At 41.9% G+C, this 17984-nt stretch overlaps 1 protein-coding gene across 1 annotated transcript in view; it reads left to right on the top strand.

Moving 5' to 3' along the window:
- Nucleotides 1-895: 895 nt before the first annotated feature.
- elovl2 (ELOVL fatty acid elongase 2) overlaps nucleotides 896-17984 on the top strand; it is a 90441-nt gene continuing 73352 nt past the window's right edge. Inside the window, exon 1 of the mRNA XM_008114988.2 lies at nucleotides 896-1177. Coding sequence (XP_008113195.1) covers nucleotides 1175-1177 — 3 coding nt within the window. The 5' untranslated portion in view covers nucleotides 896-1174. The remainder of the gene's footprint in view (nucleotides 1178-17984) is intronic.

The raw sequence follows: 17984 nt of genomic DNA, 5'->3' as shown, positions 1-17984 counted from the left end.
GCAGCTGAGTTTTTCCTGTTGTTTTTCGTCAATGCGACTGTCTCCTGGGATGGCGACATCAATGATCCAAACCTTTTTCTTTTCCACAACTGTGATGTCTGGTGTGTTGTGTTCCAGAACTTTGTCTGTCTGGATTTGGAAGTCCCACAGTATCTTTGCGTGCTCATTTGCCATTACCTTTGCAGGTTTGTGATCCCATTGGAAACGTTTGTCTCTTGCCTGGGGGGCATCCCTTGTTCAGAGTCATTAGCCGTCCTTGGAGCTCCTCTGCCCTCCAGGCAAGAGACAAACCTTTCCAATGCTAATTAGGGTGATTAACTGAAACATTAGCACTGGCTTCCAACTGACAAAGGACTCTTGTCATACCCTGGACTCTCCACAGATATATATTTACCTTCCTTGCCTAGTTTATCCATGCCTCACAACCTCTGAGGATGCCTGCCATGGATGTGGGCGAAATGTCAGGACAGAATACTTCTGGAACATGGCCACAAAGCCCGAAAGACAACCCTGTGATCCCAGCCATGAAAGCCTTCGACAACACAACATTAGGATGGTTGAGAACTCCTGGTCTACAAGGTTTCCCAAACTCTGGTCCTCCAAATGTTCTGGACTTCAGCTCCTAGAAGGCAATGATCAGGTCTTCTGAGGGCTGAGTCCAAAACACTGGGATGGAGAGAGTTTGGGATACATCAGTGTGGTTCTGTTTCTATGGCTCTACTAACTCTGCCCATTACCTAGGATCTTCTCAAGTGCGGCTAGAAAGGGGGGAGGCACCAAGTCCAGTGGCTTCAACTCTCCAGAGGCAGGGCTGCTTGGGACCCCCGCCCTCGCCGTTCCCTCCCCCTCGGGGCCCAATTGGAGGCGTCCGACCCCCGCCCTCCCCTGACGTCACACACCCCCCCCCCGCTCCTCCAAAGAGGGAGGGGAGGGGGAGTATGGGGAGGCCGGAGCTTTGCTTAAGCCGCGGGCGGGGAGAAGGCGGCGGCGTTGGCTTTGGCGGCGGCGGCGGCGAGCGCTCCCGACCCGGGAGGAAGGCAAGGCAGGCAAGGGAAGGAAGAAGAAGGAAGGAAGGAGGTCGCCCGGGAGCGTGGGCCACCACCCTGGACAGCGCCCCTCGCCCGGCCTCCGCCCAGCCCCTCAACCCGCTGCCCCTGCCCTCCTCGGCGGCAAGATGGTGAGTGGAGGCATCAGACTATTTCTGGACGCCGGAGAGGCGCTAAATCCCTCCGAGCGAGGAGGAGAAAAGGGAGGGAGGGAGAGATGCCCGCCGCCAGCAAGGGCTGCTTCCCATTGTCAGGGTGGTTGGGAAGGAGGAAAGGCGGAGAGATGCCCTCCTTGGATGCTCCTTTGCTTAGGATGCCTAGGAAGCCACATCCAGGAGGGTGTGTGTCTCCAATGGCACCGATATCCCCTGCTTTCCGCTCTTTCCTTGCCACACATGCTCTCAAACACGCCCATCTCAACCTCACATGCCTTTTCTCTCCCTTTCCTATAGAATCATGGAGTTGGAAGGAACCCCAAGGGCTATTCAGTCCCATTCTGTATTTAATTACAGTATTTATATTCCATCCTTCTCACCCCAAAAAGGACTCAGGGCGGATCACATTCCACATATAAGGCAAACATTCAATGCCTTAACATAGAACAGAGACAGAGACAAACGCAGGCTCCGAGCTGGCCTCGAACTCATGGTCAGTGATTTGTTGCAGCTGGCACTGGGGGCAGAGAAGGATACTTAGATTGTGCTTTTCTTAGATGGACTAGATGGCCCAAGTGGTCTCTCCCAACTCTATTATTTTATGATTCTAAGGAAGCCCTGAGCCCCCAGAGGTGCAGCGTATTAAAGCGCTGAGCTGCTGAACTTGCGGACCGAAAGGTCGCAGGTTCGAATCCAGGGAGCAGAGTGAGCACCCGCTGTTAGCCTCAGCTTCTGCCGACCTAGCAGTTCGAAAACATACAAATGTGAGTAGGTAAATAGGTACTGCTCTGGCAGGAAGGTAACGGTGCTCCACATGCCACCCACAGGATCTTGGAGGGGTCTACGGACAACACCTGCTCTTCGGCTTAGAAATGGAGATGAGCACCAACCCCCAGAGTCGGGGAACACCTTTACCTTTATCTATAATAATAATAATAAGATAATAATAATAAGTGCCAAAAGATCCCAACCGGCATTTGGAAACAATAGACATTGACAAAATCATAATCTGCCAACTGCAAAAGGCCACCCTACTGGGATCTACACGCATCATCCGAAAATACATCACACAGTCCTAGACACTTGGGAAGTGTTCGACTTGTGATTTTGTGATACGAAATCCAGCATATCTATCTTGTTTGCTGTGTCATAATAAAATAATAATAATAATAATAATAATAATAATAATAATAATAAAAGTTTATTGTATCCCACCTCCATCTCCCCCGGAGGGGACTCGGGGCGGCTCACAGAAATATCAGATACAAAAACAATTACAATATACAATACGTCTACAAACAATAACATGCACCAGTAGCAACCAGAAAATTTTAAAAAACACTTATTAAAACATAGAATTAAAAACAGTGAGGCTGTAATAGTAGATCAGCAAAGTGCACAGTATAAGTTGTGAATTAAAACCTAGATAAAGTGCCACAAGTTCGTTTTCTTTTTGTTGTTGAAGACTTTCATGGCCAAGATCACTGGGTTGCTGTGAGTTTTCCGGGCTGTATGGCCATGTTCCAGAAGCATTTTCTCCTGACATTTCGCCCACATCTATGGCAGGCATCCTCAGAGGTTTTGAGGTCTGTTGGAAACTAGGCAGGTGGGGTTTATTCATGCCAGGCTATTCAATGCTAATCAAGGCGGCCAGTTGCAACATTCACACTTGCCTCAGGCAAACAAGAGTTCTTTCTTCCACCCTGGACCTTCCACAGATATATAAACCCCTTTACCTTTACCTTTACCCTGCCTAAGGAGGCTCAACCACAATCTAAGGCTGTAATTCTTAACTGTCCTAATTCCGTGACCCCGTAATAGATTTCCTCATGTTGTGGTCACTCCCAAACATAAATTTATTTTTGTTGCCACTTCATAACTGTCATTTTGCTACTGTTATGAATTTTAATGTAGATATTTGATATGCAGGGTGTATTTTCATTCACTGGACCAAATTGGGCACAAATACCCAGTACATCGAAATCTGAATACTAGTGGGGTTGGTGGGGGGAATGATTTTGTCATTTGGGAGTTGTATTTGCTGGGATTTATAGTTCACCTACAATCAAAGAGCATTCTGAACTCCACCAACAATGAAATTGAACCAAACTTGGCACACAGAACTGACACGACCAACAGAAAATGCTGAAAGGGTTTGGTGGGCACTGAACTTGAGTTTTGGAGTTGTAGTTCACCTACATTCAGAGAGCACTGTGGACTCAAATAATGATGGATCTGGAGCAAACCTGACACAAATACTCAATATGCTCAAATATGAACACTGGTGGGGAAATAGACCTTGACATTTCAGAGTTGTAGTTGCTCACCTACAATCAATCACCCTTGAACTCCACCAATGTCAGAATTCAACCATGAACCATGAACCATGACCAACAGAAAATACTGGTCTTTGACGACCCCTCTGACACCCCCTTCATGATCCCCCCCTAGGGATCCCAACTCCCAGGTTGAGAAATGCTGTTCTAAAACTCTTACTCCCAGGAAGTTATTCCTAATGCAGTGGTTCTCAACCTGGCGTCCCTGGATGTTTTTGGCCTTCAACTTGCAGAAATTCTAACAGCTGGTAAATTGGCTGGCATTTCTGGGAGTTGTAGGGCAAAAACATCTGGGGACCCCAGGTTGAGAACCACTAATGTATCCCAATGTGTTGTCGGAGGCTTTCATGACCGGAGTCACTGGGCTGCTGTGAATTTTCCGGGATGTCTGGCCATGTTCCAGAAGCATTCTCTCCTGACGTTCCATCCACAGGCATCCTCAGAGGTTGTGAGGTCTGTTAGAAAATAGGCAAAGTCCAGGTTGGGAGAAAGAACTCTTGCCTGTTTGAGGCAGGTGTGAATGTTGCAATTGGCCACCTTGATTAGCATTTAATGGTCTTGCAGCTTCAAAGTTTGTATTATTCCTTCCTGGGGGAATCCTTTGTTGAGAGGTGTCAAATGTAGGCTAGGCAAAACTACAGTTAGGTGGATCTGTAATTGGCTAAGTGAATGAACCTAACAGGTGCTCACCAATGCTTTCTGTTCATCACTGTTTCCATCCTAAATATCTTGGTGTCACCTTAGATCGAACATTAACATATAGGAAACACTGCATGAACACCAAGCACAAAGTAGCTGCACGCAACAACATCCTGCGGAAACTGACTGGCAGCTCATGGGGTGCAGACCCACAAGTAATAAGAACATCAGCCCTGGCCTTGTCTTTCTCAACTGCTGAGTACGCCTGTCCTGTCTGGCAAAAGTCTGCCCATGCGAAGCAGGTGGACATAGCACTAAACGAAACATGCAGAATCATCACAGGATGCCTTAAACCTACACCTGTTGATAAACTCTACAAGTTAGCTGGCATTGCCCCTCCTGACATGCGATGGGAAGTTGCTGCTAACGGTGAGAGAAATAAGGTTGAACACTGTGAAAGCCACCCACTGCATGACTATCAGCCTCCTCCCACCAGACTCAAATCAAGGAAGGGCTTCATGAGAACCACCACTCCTCTTGATGTTCCTCCAGCAACAGCAAGGGTGTCCCTCTGGGCAGCTATACCTGGCAATTCTAACTGGATGGCCCCCCATGAGGGTCTTCCTCCCGGGGCAAACCAAGAATGGGCAACTTGGAAGTCCCTGAACAGACTCAGAAGTGGAGTGGGCAGATCAAAAGACAACTTGGCAAGATGGCACTACCTGGAGGAATCCTCCACCTTTTGTGACTGTGGAGCAGAACAAACAACTCCGCATATGTATGCTTGCCCACAATGTCCTGCCTCATGCACGGAGGAGGAGTTGTTTAAAGCTACGGACAATGCGGTTGCTGTTGCCCGTTTTTGGTCTAAAACTATTTAGTTGCTTGTGATTTCCTTTTTCCCCCCATCATTTTAAAATGTATTTGTTTTTGCAATGCTTTTGACACGAAATAAGTGACGAATGGAGTGCCACAGGGTTCTGTCCTGGGCCTGGTTCTGTTTAACATCTTTATTAATGACTTGGATGAAGAGTTAGAGGGCATGATCATCAGGTTTGCAGACAACACCAAATTGGGAGGGATAGCTAATACTCCAGAAGCAGAATCCAAAACAATCTTAACAGATTAGAGAGATGGGCCAAAACTGACAAAATGAAGTTCAACAGGGACAAATGCAAGATACTCCACTTAGGCAGAAAAAATGAAATGCAAAGATACAGAATGGGGAATTCCTGGCTCGACAGCAGTACGTGTGAAAAGGATCTGGGAGTCCTTGTGGACAACAAGTTAAACATGAGCCTACAATGTCATGTGGCAGTTAAAAAAAGGCAATGGGATTTTGGCCTGCAAAATAGGAGTCTAGTGTCTAGATCCAGGGAAGTCATGCTCCCCCTCTATTCCGCCTTGGCCAGACCACACCTGGAATACTGTGTCCAATTCTGGGCACCGCAGTTGAAGGGAGATGTTGACAAGCTGGAAAGCGTCCAGAGGAGGGCAACTAAAATGATCAAAGGTCTGGAGAACAATCCCTACGAGGAGCGGATTACAGAGCTGGGCATGTTTAGCCTGCAGAAGAGAAGGCTGAGAGGAGACATGATAAAGCCATGTATAAATATGTGAGAGGAAGTCATAGGGAGGAGGGAGCAAGCTTGTTTCTGGTGCCCTGGAGATAAAACACAGAACAATGGATTCAAACGAGAGGAAAGGAGATTCCACCTAAACATTAGGAAGACCTTTCTCACTGTATAACTGTTCAGCAGTGGAACCTTTTGCCCTGGAGTGTGGTGGAGGCACCTTCTTAAACAGAAGCTGGATGGCCATCTGTTGGGAGTGCTTTGAATGTGATTTTCCTGCTTCTTAGCAGGGGGTTGGACTGGATGACCCACAAGGTCTCTTCCAACTCTATGATTCTATGATTCAGTGTGACACCTCTTCCAATACTTCAATGCTTAAACATGGCTCTCATGTAGGCCGATAGCCCAGAAATTTGGGAGGGGTTGAAATCCCCCTCCTCCCCAGATGACTTTTCAGGTCAGTGTCTCCTGATCAACAAGGCCCTGAAATTACCATCATTGTGCAAAGATTCTTCACAGGTAATAGGCCCTGAATCATTGCTCCCTCTTAAAGACCGTTCTTGTCATCCACAAAGGACAATAGTTTCCATAATTGGCCAAAGTTTCTTTCTGTTTTCTTCTGCTTTCTTCTTTTTACCTTTATCATGATATCAGGTTACATCAAGATGTTTTCCACTGTGAATTAGCAAGAAATTTTCAGCCGAGCACAAGATGTTCTGATGGTACTCTGTTCTATTGCATTTTGCTATCGTACAAATGGTTTAACAACCAATGTACCAAGCTTCTGATGACCACCTTTACTCCCAACTTCTCCAAACACCACACCGTACTTACAGAGTGCACCTTGTAGATGAAATGAGTAGGCTAACCAGGGGAATCTGCTGAATCATTTGGGTTGAAATCTTAGATGCCTCTTCTTATCCACAGAAAATACATATTCTGGCAATGGAGTCTGTGGATTTTGCACTAATTGAGTTTTCGCTTGGTCATCAGAAACTGTCTTGTTCATATAAAGGTCTAACAAAGACTCAGCTTCTTCTCTTTGCTCCTGTTCCATGGTTTCTTTGGCAGGGCTTGGACTAGATGAACTAGTGGTGGACACCTCAGTCCACAGTTTCCTTAGTTTTTACCTGCAATCCAGGTCAAATCCCCCTTCCCGTGCCTTAGGCTTTGCCTGCTCACTACCACATTTTGGCAGCTTCCACTATGGTCGCTTCCACTATGTCATCTATTGCTGCTATTGCAATGTAAATTGGTAGAAAGGTAGGTAATGATGGTGTGACGAATCAAAATGTGGTTGAGATAGTGCTTGCAGTTCTGGAAGGACTCTAATTTTTCTTCTCATACGCTTGGCAGGGGGATTTGGTTAACCAGTAAAAATTCATGGGTAAACCAAGTTTTTTTAAACTTGAAAAATTTTGAGGGTGGTTTGAACCCCTAAACCGCCCCCTTGGCTGTGGGTTTGCTCTCATGTCCCCACTCAGCCTTCTTTTCTCCAAGTTCAACATACTCAGCTAGCAACCTAATAGGGCTTGTCCTCCAAATCTTTGACCCTTTTGGTTGCCCTTCTCCTTTTAAGATCTTTTGTCTCATTGCCAGATGTTTTCTCATAGACAGTGGGACCTGCTCCCCCATCCTAGCTCTCTCTTGCGCACATGGGAATGGCATATATTCCTGTTGACACCTTCTCTCATAGATATAGGCTACTTTTTCCCTGCTTCCTGTATCAGTAGGTACCTTGGTACCTACTAGTTTGGTTCAAGGGCCCCATCGCATGTTTGACTCAGATACATAGATTGAGATTCTCTCCCTCAAAGCCTTTTCTTCTTATCTTGAAATAGATGGATACAGTTGTGCTCTTGAAAACTATACAGTGGGCCTGCTTGGTATCTGCTGGGATTTGGTTCCAGGACACACACATACTATGGATACCAATAGCTGTGGATGCTCAAGTCCCACTATATTCAACAGCATACTAAAATAGCATTCCTTATGTAAAATAGCAAACATTTGCATTTTGGAATTAATTTTTTTCTTAATCCATTGATGGTTGAATCTTTGGGTGTAGAATTTATGGATATGGAAGGCTGACTGTCTTACTTTACTTTTTATCCACACATACCATCTATTCCGTTTCTTTCATCCACATAAAGCAATGCATTTTGAACATTGTGCACACCACATTTTCATGTATATACACACTCTTCTCATTAACAAACCCACACAGTCTGGCATGATGCTCCCCTCCCTCAGATTCACAGGCACCGCAGGTTAGTGCTTTCCCTTCGCCTCCTCTAAGCGTGTAGGCAACAAATGCTGCATTTTCCATATAGCCATGTTACTTTGTCATCTCTGCTGTCCACCTCCTCACTGCACAACCTCACTTTCTTACATAGGAAAATATAGCCAGCCCTCTGTATCCATCCACAGTCATAGAATCCTGAAGCTGAAAGAGACTCCAAAGGCCATCCAGTCCAACCCATTCTGCCATGCAGGAATACAACCAAAATACTCTCAACAGATGGCCATCCTGCCTCTGCTTGAAATCCTCCAGCAAAGGACGCTCCACCACACTCTAAGACAGCATATTCTACTGCTGAACAACACTTTGTAAAATGTTTATTATTATTATTTTTCATACAGTTAGTGATACATAACAGTACAAACCTTGACATGCTATAGCTCACTGTAGATGACTATTTAGTTTTTGTAACTAAGTTTCAAGTTCCATTTATACTTCCCTTTTATTTATTTATTTATTTATTTATTTATTTACAGTATTTATATTCCGCTCTTCTCACCCCGAAGGGGACTCAGGGCAGATCACAATGTACACATACCAGGCAAACATATGAACATAGAGACAGAGACACAGAGGCAATTTAACATTCTCCAGCTTGCAGCTTCCTGAGGGTATGCTTGATTCTGGCCACAGAGCGAGCAGCTGCTTCATCATCCACTGTGACACCAAGTCCTTGATGGATACTTCTTCATTCCAAACACTGCTGGATGATTTTTATGGTGTCGTAAATTAGTTAAATTAGCCTCCCCGCATAAGCGGTACCTACATTTCCTACTTGATAGATGCAATTATCTTTTGGGTTGCTTAGGTCAACAACGAGCAGGGCTATTTTTTTAATGGTTGGGTGCTCACTCTGACACGGGCTGGCTTCGAACTCATGACCTCTTGGTCATAGTGATTTATTGCAGCTGGCTATTAACCAGCTGTGCCACAGCTGCTTAATACCTGGTTCATATACTGATCATTATCTATACTGATAATGATCAGTATAGATCATTAGTTTCCCCATGAATCTCCCACTCCCCTCTAGGTCCACTTATATCAATACATGGATTTCATTGTCTGGATGGCCTGGTTCAACGTTCTGTACCTATAATTTCTTTCCATTTTGTCAATTAAACAGTGCTATTTCCTATTCCAGTCTTGTTTGGAATGATTATTCAAGTATTTATTTTTCGCTGAACAACACTTTCCATAGGAAGTTCTTCCTCAACTATCCACAGCTTTAAAATATTTTTAAAAGCTTCAAAAGGAAACGTTGATTTTTGCCATTTTAGATGAGGGACTCCGTTTCACCATAACATTGTATATCATGAGATTTGAGCATCCACAGATTTTGATATCTACAGGGGATCCTGAAATCAAACCTTGTACGTCACACTGTGCAGTTTTCAAGGAGACAGCTGTATTGGTCTGTTTCAGGATAAGAAAGAAAGGGAATGAAGGACTCTATGTATCTGATTAGAATCCATAAAACTGCTAGTACCAAAAGAGCTGAACAAATACATACCATTTTCTAATGCATGCATAAGGATTGTTCCTTTCTTGTGTTCTTAAACAGGTTTACATCCCCTTCCCAACTGAGCTTTTTCCAGCAGAAGATTCCTGCATTCTCTCCTTTTCCCTCATATCCTCAAGCATTTTCAAAATGATGTATCCCAGCAGGAATCAGGAACCAGGTCCCATATCCACTCCTATCCTAACTTTACAGTACAATACCATTCAAGTGACTTCTCAGTAAGGTAGGGGAAGATTGGGGTTTTTAATCCTTTCAAAGCCCATGTCCATTTATGTTACAACAGTAACAAGTAGTGGAAACGTGTAATTTTCTTTTAACGGCTTCTAAGGCAGACACTCATCAAACATGTCATTTGTTCACAAATTGGCCCTGAAACCAGTTCAGGCAAATGTCAAAGAATTCCAGGAGGTGTGCTGATCTATTTCTGCATGTCTTTGTTTCAGTTAGATTAAAGAAGAAAGGCCAATTTACAAGGAGAGAGTCAGCTCCCTTCCTGGCCTCATTCTTCCCAAAGGAGTTAGTCCAAACAGTTTACTCATTCAAAACCCACTAATATGAAGTAATCTTAGATGTCCTCACAGAATAATTTTAAAAATTTCAGAGTACAGTGTTTCCTCCCTACTTTGCGGTTCGCTTTTCACTCCCTCACTGCTTCACGGATTTTTTCTGAGAGATGCGCATGCACAAAGAGTGCCAGTTTCCCATTTGCACATGCACCCTCCTTCTTGATGGCGATTGTATTATATCTTACTTCTATCTGTTGTGTAGTTTCTGCACATAGTGGGGGATGTGGAAAAATACCATCCTTTGTCATGCTAGGAAATGGTTGTGGCTTGTAAATGAGGGAGTAGGGAAGGTGTGAAAAGCCAAAGATATTGTTGGACTGCAGCCACCACCTTCATTTGCCACTACAGGATATGGGGAAAGATGGAAGTTGTAGTCTAACAACATCTTGAGGACCACACCTTCTCATCCTTCATGTAAATCAAAATGAGAGGAAAAGTACAAATCCAACACCGGTGCCCTCGGTGGTAGAGTGGGTTAAACCCTTGTGCTGGCAGGACTGCTGACTTGAAGGATGGGTTGGTGACCTGAAGGTTGCCAGTTCGAATCCAACCTGGGGAGAGCACAGATGAGCTCCCTCTATTAGCTTCAGCTCCACGCAGGAACATGAGAAAAGCCTCCCACAAGGATAGTAAAAACATCTAAACATCCAGGCATCCCCTGGGCAACGTCCTTGCAGACGTACAATTCTCTCACACCAGAAGCGACTTGCAGTTTCTCAAGTCGCTCCTGACATGAAAAAAGTGAACAATTGAGTCCATCTACCATGTCAATTACCAGACAGAAGCAACATTGGCTACTTCCACACAGCTGTATGAAATCCACATTGAACTGGATTATATGGCAGTGTGGATTCAAATAACCCAGTTCAAAGCAGATATTGTGGATTCTCTGCCTTGATATTCTGGGTTATATGGCTGTGCGGAAGGGCCCATTGTAACTAGACAACACTTTGGAAAAGTTCTTGTCTAAATTGGGTTGAACTTTTTCCAAGAAAGAGATATCAACTGAACAAAATAAAAGAGAAATTATAAATAATCAAAAGCTTACCATATTGATTATTGAAAATAAACCCAATTAATGAACTGGAACAAATCCAGTCAGAATAGAGAGAAGGAAAGACAAAGAACATTAAGGTTGCACTTAAATTTATTTCTAATACACTTTACATTTAGATCAATTGAGAGCAGTAGACTTTACAAGACCTCTGGGGGCATCGTTCTCTGGCCATGTTCAATCCACTTTGGCAGAAAAGTGCTCACATTTTAACAAATCATCGTGAACCTACACAGTTGTTCTCCAAGCATTAACTATTTCCCAAAGCAAATTTCTGTGGATATCACAATAATGTTTGTGGGGTGTGTATAAACATGTGAAATTTTAAAAAAAATGTACTGAGTTTGTTTATATTGGGCTTTCAAGTCATTTTGGAAAGTCTAAGGGCCCTTCTACACTGCCATATAATCCAGAACATCAAGACTCAGATAACCCAGTTCAAAGTAGATGTTGTGGGTTATCTGCTTTGATATTCTGGGTTATATGGCTGTGTGGAAGGGCCCTAAGAAGAATTTAGCATGGGATTTTCTTGGCAAGATTTGTTCAGAAAGAGTTTGCTTTTGTTTTTCTCTGGGGCCGAGAGAGTGTGACTTGCCAAAGGTCACCCAGTGGGTTTCTATAGCTGAACAAGAATTTGAACCCTGGTCTTCAAAGTGCTGTTCTGTACTGTCACATCATCCAGAATATCAAGGCAGATAATCCACGTTATCTGCTTTAAACTGAATTATCTGAGTCTACACTGCCATATAACCCAGTTCAAAGCAGATAATATGGATTTTATACAGCTGTGTAGGAGGGGCTAAAGACTTAGTTCAGTCATCAAACCACTACACTATACTGGGTAGGGTATATAAATAAAAGTTTCCTTTCCTTGCTTTCCTCCCTTCTCCCTACCCATTTACTTTTATATTGCTTCTTTAAAAAAATTCTAAAATTGAGAGTAAAGACTGCTTTTCCTTTGACAGTCTTTTATATGGATATATAAGTTAAGCCAATAGCCTCTTTCCAACTTTAAAATGGTATATAAATAATTTAAATAAATAAACAGCATTCACGTTAGTGCTTTTAGCTGTGCCTCTCAGCCAGTTAAAAACCAGAGATAAAGCCAGTTCAAAAACTGAACCAAACTCAATTCTCAGTGAGATATTCATGTGCATGTTGGTAGTTACTACTGCAAATGAGGCTGTTCACTTGGTCCCTAAGGAATGCACTAAAGGTAACATGGAGTTAATTAAATGACTAAGATTTAACAGCTTGGCACATATAAGCTGAGAATCAAGCCCTATGATACTACCGAGTTCTTTAAAAGCTAAATATGAAACTTCTGACTTGCCAGTTACTGTATATACTCGAGTATAAGCCTAGTTTTTCAGCCCTTTTTTAAAGACTGAAAAAGCCCCCCTCGGCTTATACTTGGGTGAGGGTTGGCTTATGTTTGGGTCAGCTTATACTCGAGAATATATGGTACATTTATTATTTTTCTCTATTATTATTGGTATTATTACATTTATTATTTTTCTCTATTATTGTTGCTACTATTACATTTATTTTACTCTATTTTTATTATTATTAATAATAATACATTTATTATTTTACTCTGATCTTATTGTTATTATTGCATTTATTATTTTACTCTATTTATTATTACTTGTATTATTTTCCTGTATTTATTATTATTATTACATGTATTATTTTACTCTATTATTATTAAAAGGATACATAAGCACATTTACATTGAAGAAAATGAAAATAATGATTTGATTAGAGTTGGACAGTCTTATTTTAAATTTGAGCTTTATGTAAATATTCAAAAACATTTAACCTAAAATTACAATTAATGTAATTTTATTGGTATCTATTTTTATTTCTGAAATTTACCACCCTCGGTTTATACTGGAGTCAATGTTTTCCCAGTTTTTTTGTGGTAAAATTAAGTGCCTCGGCTTATATTCGGGTCGGTTTATACTCAAGTATATACGGTAATTTTGGGGGAGCTATAGGGTCTTGATCCTACCTCCAATATAGTTGTGTTCAAGCAAACACACTGAAATTGATGGGACAAATTAATGCATATTAAATTAAAACACCTGATTTCAGTAGCACTGGATCCAAGTATGATTAGATCTGGAGGATCCAAAGCATTATTTGGATTAGATCTAGAAGATCCAAAGCATTATTTGGAGTCAAATCTCATTGTCTAACACAGTTATGTCCCAGGATAAACAGTAATTGCCTTCTATACAAAATGGTGTTTTAAACATTATATATCATTTTTGCAGTAAATATGGGCATCATATTGTAATTGTACTGTAAGATTTGAAATTTTTTACAGCATTTATCTTTTAGTATGCATTGCAAGGCATTTGCTGGAATATGATGTGTGGTCCCATGCAGCCATGTGAACCAGTCTGAAGAAATGGCTTTCCATTTTGTTGTCAGAATAGTCTGTGTATTCTGCAGCTGATGTATTGTTTCTTTTAAGGTGTGAGCCAAATTTTGCAAAGTATTTTTGACATCTTCTTACAGTGCTGCCAAGTGCTTTGTGAAACAGGTATGGTCTGTACATGTCTGAGGGTATTTTAGGGCTCTATCTGTGGCAGGGAGGCAAAACAAGAATCCTACCCTCTCCAAGTCTGCTCTCCGAATGTTTAGCATTTCAGTAACTTAAACTTCAATTGGGCATTTAGAAATATAGGTTAGGCATCCAAGGAAAAGGGCCAGGAAGAGATAGCAAGGGAATGTGAATCCCGCAAATGTAAGATGTTCTGTGTTCATGGTTATCCGTGAACAACCTGTGGCCCTCCAAGTATTTTGGCCTCCAATTCCCAGAATTCCTGGCCATTGGACAAGCTTGCTAGGGCTTCTGGGAGTCGGAGGCCAAAGCCGTTGTAGGGCCACAGGTTGTGCAGGCTTGATATCATTGTCGTACTCTCAGAAATGCTAAAAAAACTAGGATCTGATGGAAAGTTTCACTGACTTCTTGTTTGAGAGAGCAATGTCCTTTTTTTGTGCCCATAGCTTCATATTGCAGGGTTTCTTAATGACTTTTTTTTACCTTCAGGTAATTCTAGGCTGCAATCCTATACTTAAGGTAAAGGTTTTCCCCGATAGTAAGTCTAGTCGTGTACGACTCTGGGGTTGGTGCTCATCTCCATTTCTAAGCCGAAGAGTCAGTGTTGTCCATAGATGCCTCCAAGATCATGTTGCCGGCATGACTACATAGAGGACCATTACCTCCCCGCCGGAGCGGTACCTATTCATCCACTCACATGTGCATGTTTTCGGACTTCTAGGTTGGCAGATGCTGGGGCTAACAGCAGGAGCTCACCGCACTTCCTGGACTTGAACTGCCGACCTTTTGGTCAGCAAGTTCAGCAGCTCAGCGGTTTAATCTGCTGCGCCACGGGTGGCTCCATATCCTATACTTACTTACCTAGTACAGTAGAGTCTCACTTTAGCTTGGAACGGGCTGGCAGAAGCTTGGATAAGCGAATATCTTGGATAATAAGGAGGGATTAAGGAAATGCCTATTAAACATCAAATTAGGTTATGATTTTACAAATTAAGCACCAAAACTTCATGTTATACAACAAATTTGACAGAAAAAGTAGTCCAATACGCAGTAATGTTATGTTGTAATTACTGTATTTACGAATTTAGCACCAAAATATCACGATATATTGAAAACATTGACTACAAAAATGGCTTGGATTATCCAGAGGCTTGGATAAGCAAGGCTTGGATTAGTGAGACTCTACTGTAATATGTCCCATTGAGTTATATGGTACTTATATCTGGGTAGGAAAAACTGCTATTCACTTCCCTGCAACTTCTCCAACCTCTACCCCCATCGCCCCACACATAAAGTAACCACATTTGTGGGTTTCCACATTTGTGGATTTGTTTATTCACAAATCTGATTGATACGTTCTCTCTAGTAATTGCTAGATACTCCAATGTGAATCTATGGTCCAGCGGAACTAGACCACAAAATTGTGCAGGAGGATCTAGAACAGTGGTTCTCAACTTGTGGGTCCCCAGGTGTTTTGGCCTACTAATCCCAGCCAATTTACCAGCTGTTAGGGTTTTGGGAGTTGAAGGCCAAAATATCTGGGGACCCACAGGTTGAGAACCACTGATCTAGAGAGATTCATGGGGTCCTTCTACACAGCCCTATACCCCAGAATATTAAGGCAGAAAATCCACAATATCTGCTTTGAACTGGGTTATCTGAGTCCACACTGCCATATATTTCAGTGCAAAGCAGATAATGTGGGATTTTATTCAGCTGTGTGAAAGGGGCCCTAGAAAAGTATTCTCTGAATTTTTTTAATTTGCATGTTTTTTACACTTTTGCAGGGATTCTTGGCCCCTAACCTCTGTACAAGTGGAGGACATAGTGTACATATACAATTGTCAGTTTATGTTGTGTATCCGTCATTGAGCCTGAAGAGGAAAAATACTACAAAATTAAGATACTTTATGTGCCCATGTCTTATTTAATAGTATTTATTTTTTTAATAATAGGAAGTTTAAATGTGCCTAACTTCCTTAAGAGAAAGCTTACTATTTGTATCTTCTTTTGTATTTTGAAATATTTTCTGTTTTGATTTTATATGACTAAGGGCCCTTCCACACAGCCCTATATCCCAGAATATCAAGGCAGAAAATCCCACAATATCTGCTTTGAACAGGGTTATCTGAATCTACACTGCCATATATTCCAGTTCAAAGCAGATATTGTGAGATTTTCTGCCTTGATATTCTAGGTCAGGGGTCCCCAAACTAAGGCCCGGGGGCCGGATGCGGCCCTCCGAGGTCATTTACCTGGCCCCCGCCCTCAGTTTTATAATATAATATATTGTATACATATAATATTGATAATAATATTATAATGTAATACAATATAACACTAATAATAATACCATATAATAATATTAATTATATATTCTATATTACATATAATATTACTAATAATATTACAGTATAGTGGTATAGTTCAATAAAGTAATATATAATGCTAATATTGTGCTATTGTAGCGGAAACCAGACTTCCCCTCTTCTCGGCTTGTGTGTCTGTGCGGACGCAGTGGAAGTAGGAGACAGACAACTGGAGGTTTTTTCCAAAGAAAGCAGTTTACTAAAAGTTTCCTGCAGCTGCAGAGGTTCATCCCATGCACAACTAGATGCTGAAAAGGGAGAACCCCGCAGACAGGGTCGAGTGTCTATTTATACAATTCAGTGGGTTCAGTTTACGACCGCCCACATATCAAACCATTGGTGCATATTTGTGGTGCAGTATTACATTTCATTACTTTCGTTTCTCTCAAAACACATGATTTCAGGGAAACCATGTGTTAACCCATCGGCTGTGTTCCTGGCCTGCTCGTACCTCCTTATATGGCCATTTCCTCCTACCCCTTCATTCCTGCCTTAGTTCTTTCATTGTTCTTGTTCTTGTTGTTGTTGTTGTTGTTTTTGCACTACAAATAAGACATGTGCAGTGTGCATCAGAATTTGTTTGTATTTTTAAAAAAATGATAATCCGGCCCCTCAACAGTCTGAAGGATTGTGGACCGGCCCTTGGCGTAAAAAGTTTGAGGACCTCTGTTCTAGGTTATATGGTTGTGTGGAAGGGCCCTAAGTTTGAACAACCAATGAGAGGCCTGCTAAAAAATCTCCTTCAGATTCTTCTTTATGTGACATTTTTTTCCTCATAATGTTTACATGTATTCTAATTATTGAAGGGAACACTGGTGTTTCCAGTAGCATTTGCACAACATCTGACTATCACGTATGTCATGCATACCTATTGTTAAACCCAGAAAATTTGCACCCAGAAAATTCCAGTTTCATCCACCGGCATTTCCAATCAAAGAAATGTTTGTAAACTTTTCAGATTGCGGACCCTTGTGAGAATCCGTTGAAAGCTATGGACTCCCCAGAAAAGTGTACATAAAAACATATCCAAAGTTTGCTTGCATTGGAAATTGATTTCATTCACTAGTCCAGAATGAAATCTGGACTATAAACATTACTCGGAATATTTGCAAACATGATGGCTGACATGCTATCAAGTAGTTACAATGTACATTTGACTTACGATCTTGTAACTGCTTCATGTTACATGTATGATTGTGGCACCATTGCCATGATGGGGAAAGGCCCACAAAACCTGCCTCAAAAGCCAACCTTCATCCCAGTGATGGGAAATAGGTTCCAGGGGTTGGGTCAAAAGATGGAGCATAAGTATGACATTGTAACTATGCCTTTGTAGAGTCTTAGCCTACATTCTTCCTTAAAATTCATTGTAATAAGAAAAGTCTAAAGTGACAAGATGCAAATCAAAGGATTTTTTGTTCATCTGGTTCATACACTCTCTAAAGCACATCCATGAACTGGGATTGTATATCGCTTTCTAAACTCTGTGTTGTGATATGTTGCTGTGCTGGCTGAAGCGTGTAGGTGTGTCATGTGAACATAATGAAAAACATCTGAGTCTATGTGAAATAAGCAATAAATCATATATTTTAAAAAATATAAACGCAACGTTTTCATGAGATATGCTGTGTTTCCATATACAGTAGAGTCTCACTTATCCAAGCTAAACGGGCTGGCAGAAGCTTGGATAAGCGAATATCTTGGATAATAAGGAGGGATTAAGGAAAAGCCTAGTAAACATCAAATTAGGTTATGATTTTACAAATTAAGCACCAAAACATCATGTTATACAACAAATTTGTCAGAAAAAGTAGTTCAATACGCAGTAATGTTATGTTGTAATTACTGTATT

Source organism: Anolis carolinensis, chromosome 4 (assembly GCF_035594765.1).
Source record: "Anolis carolinensis isolate JA03-04 chromosome 4, rAnoCar3.1.pri, whole genome shotgun sequence".
NCBI lineage: Eukaryota > Metazoa > Chordata > Lepidosauria > Squamata > Dactyloidae > Anolis > Anolis carolinensis.
Note: the sequence above shows the minus strand (reverse complement) of the source record. Positions and strands in the feature narration are given on the sequence as shown.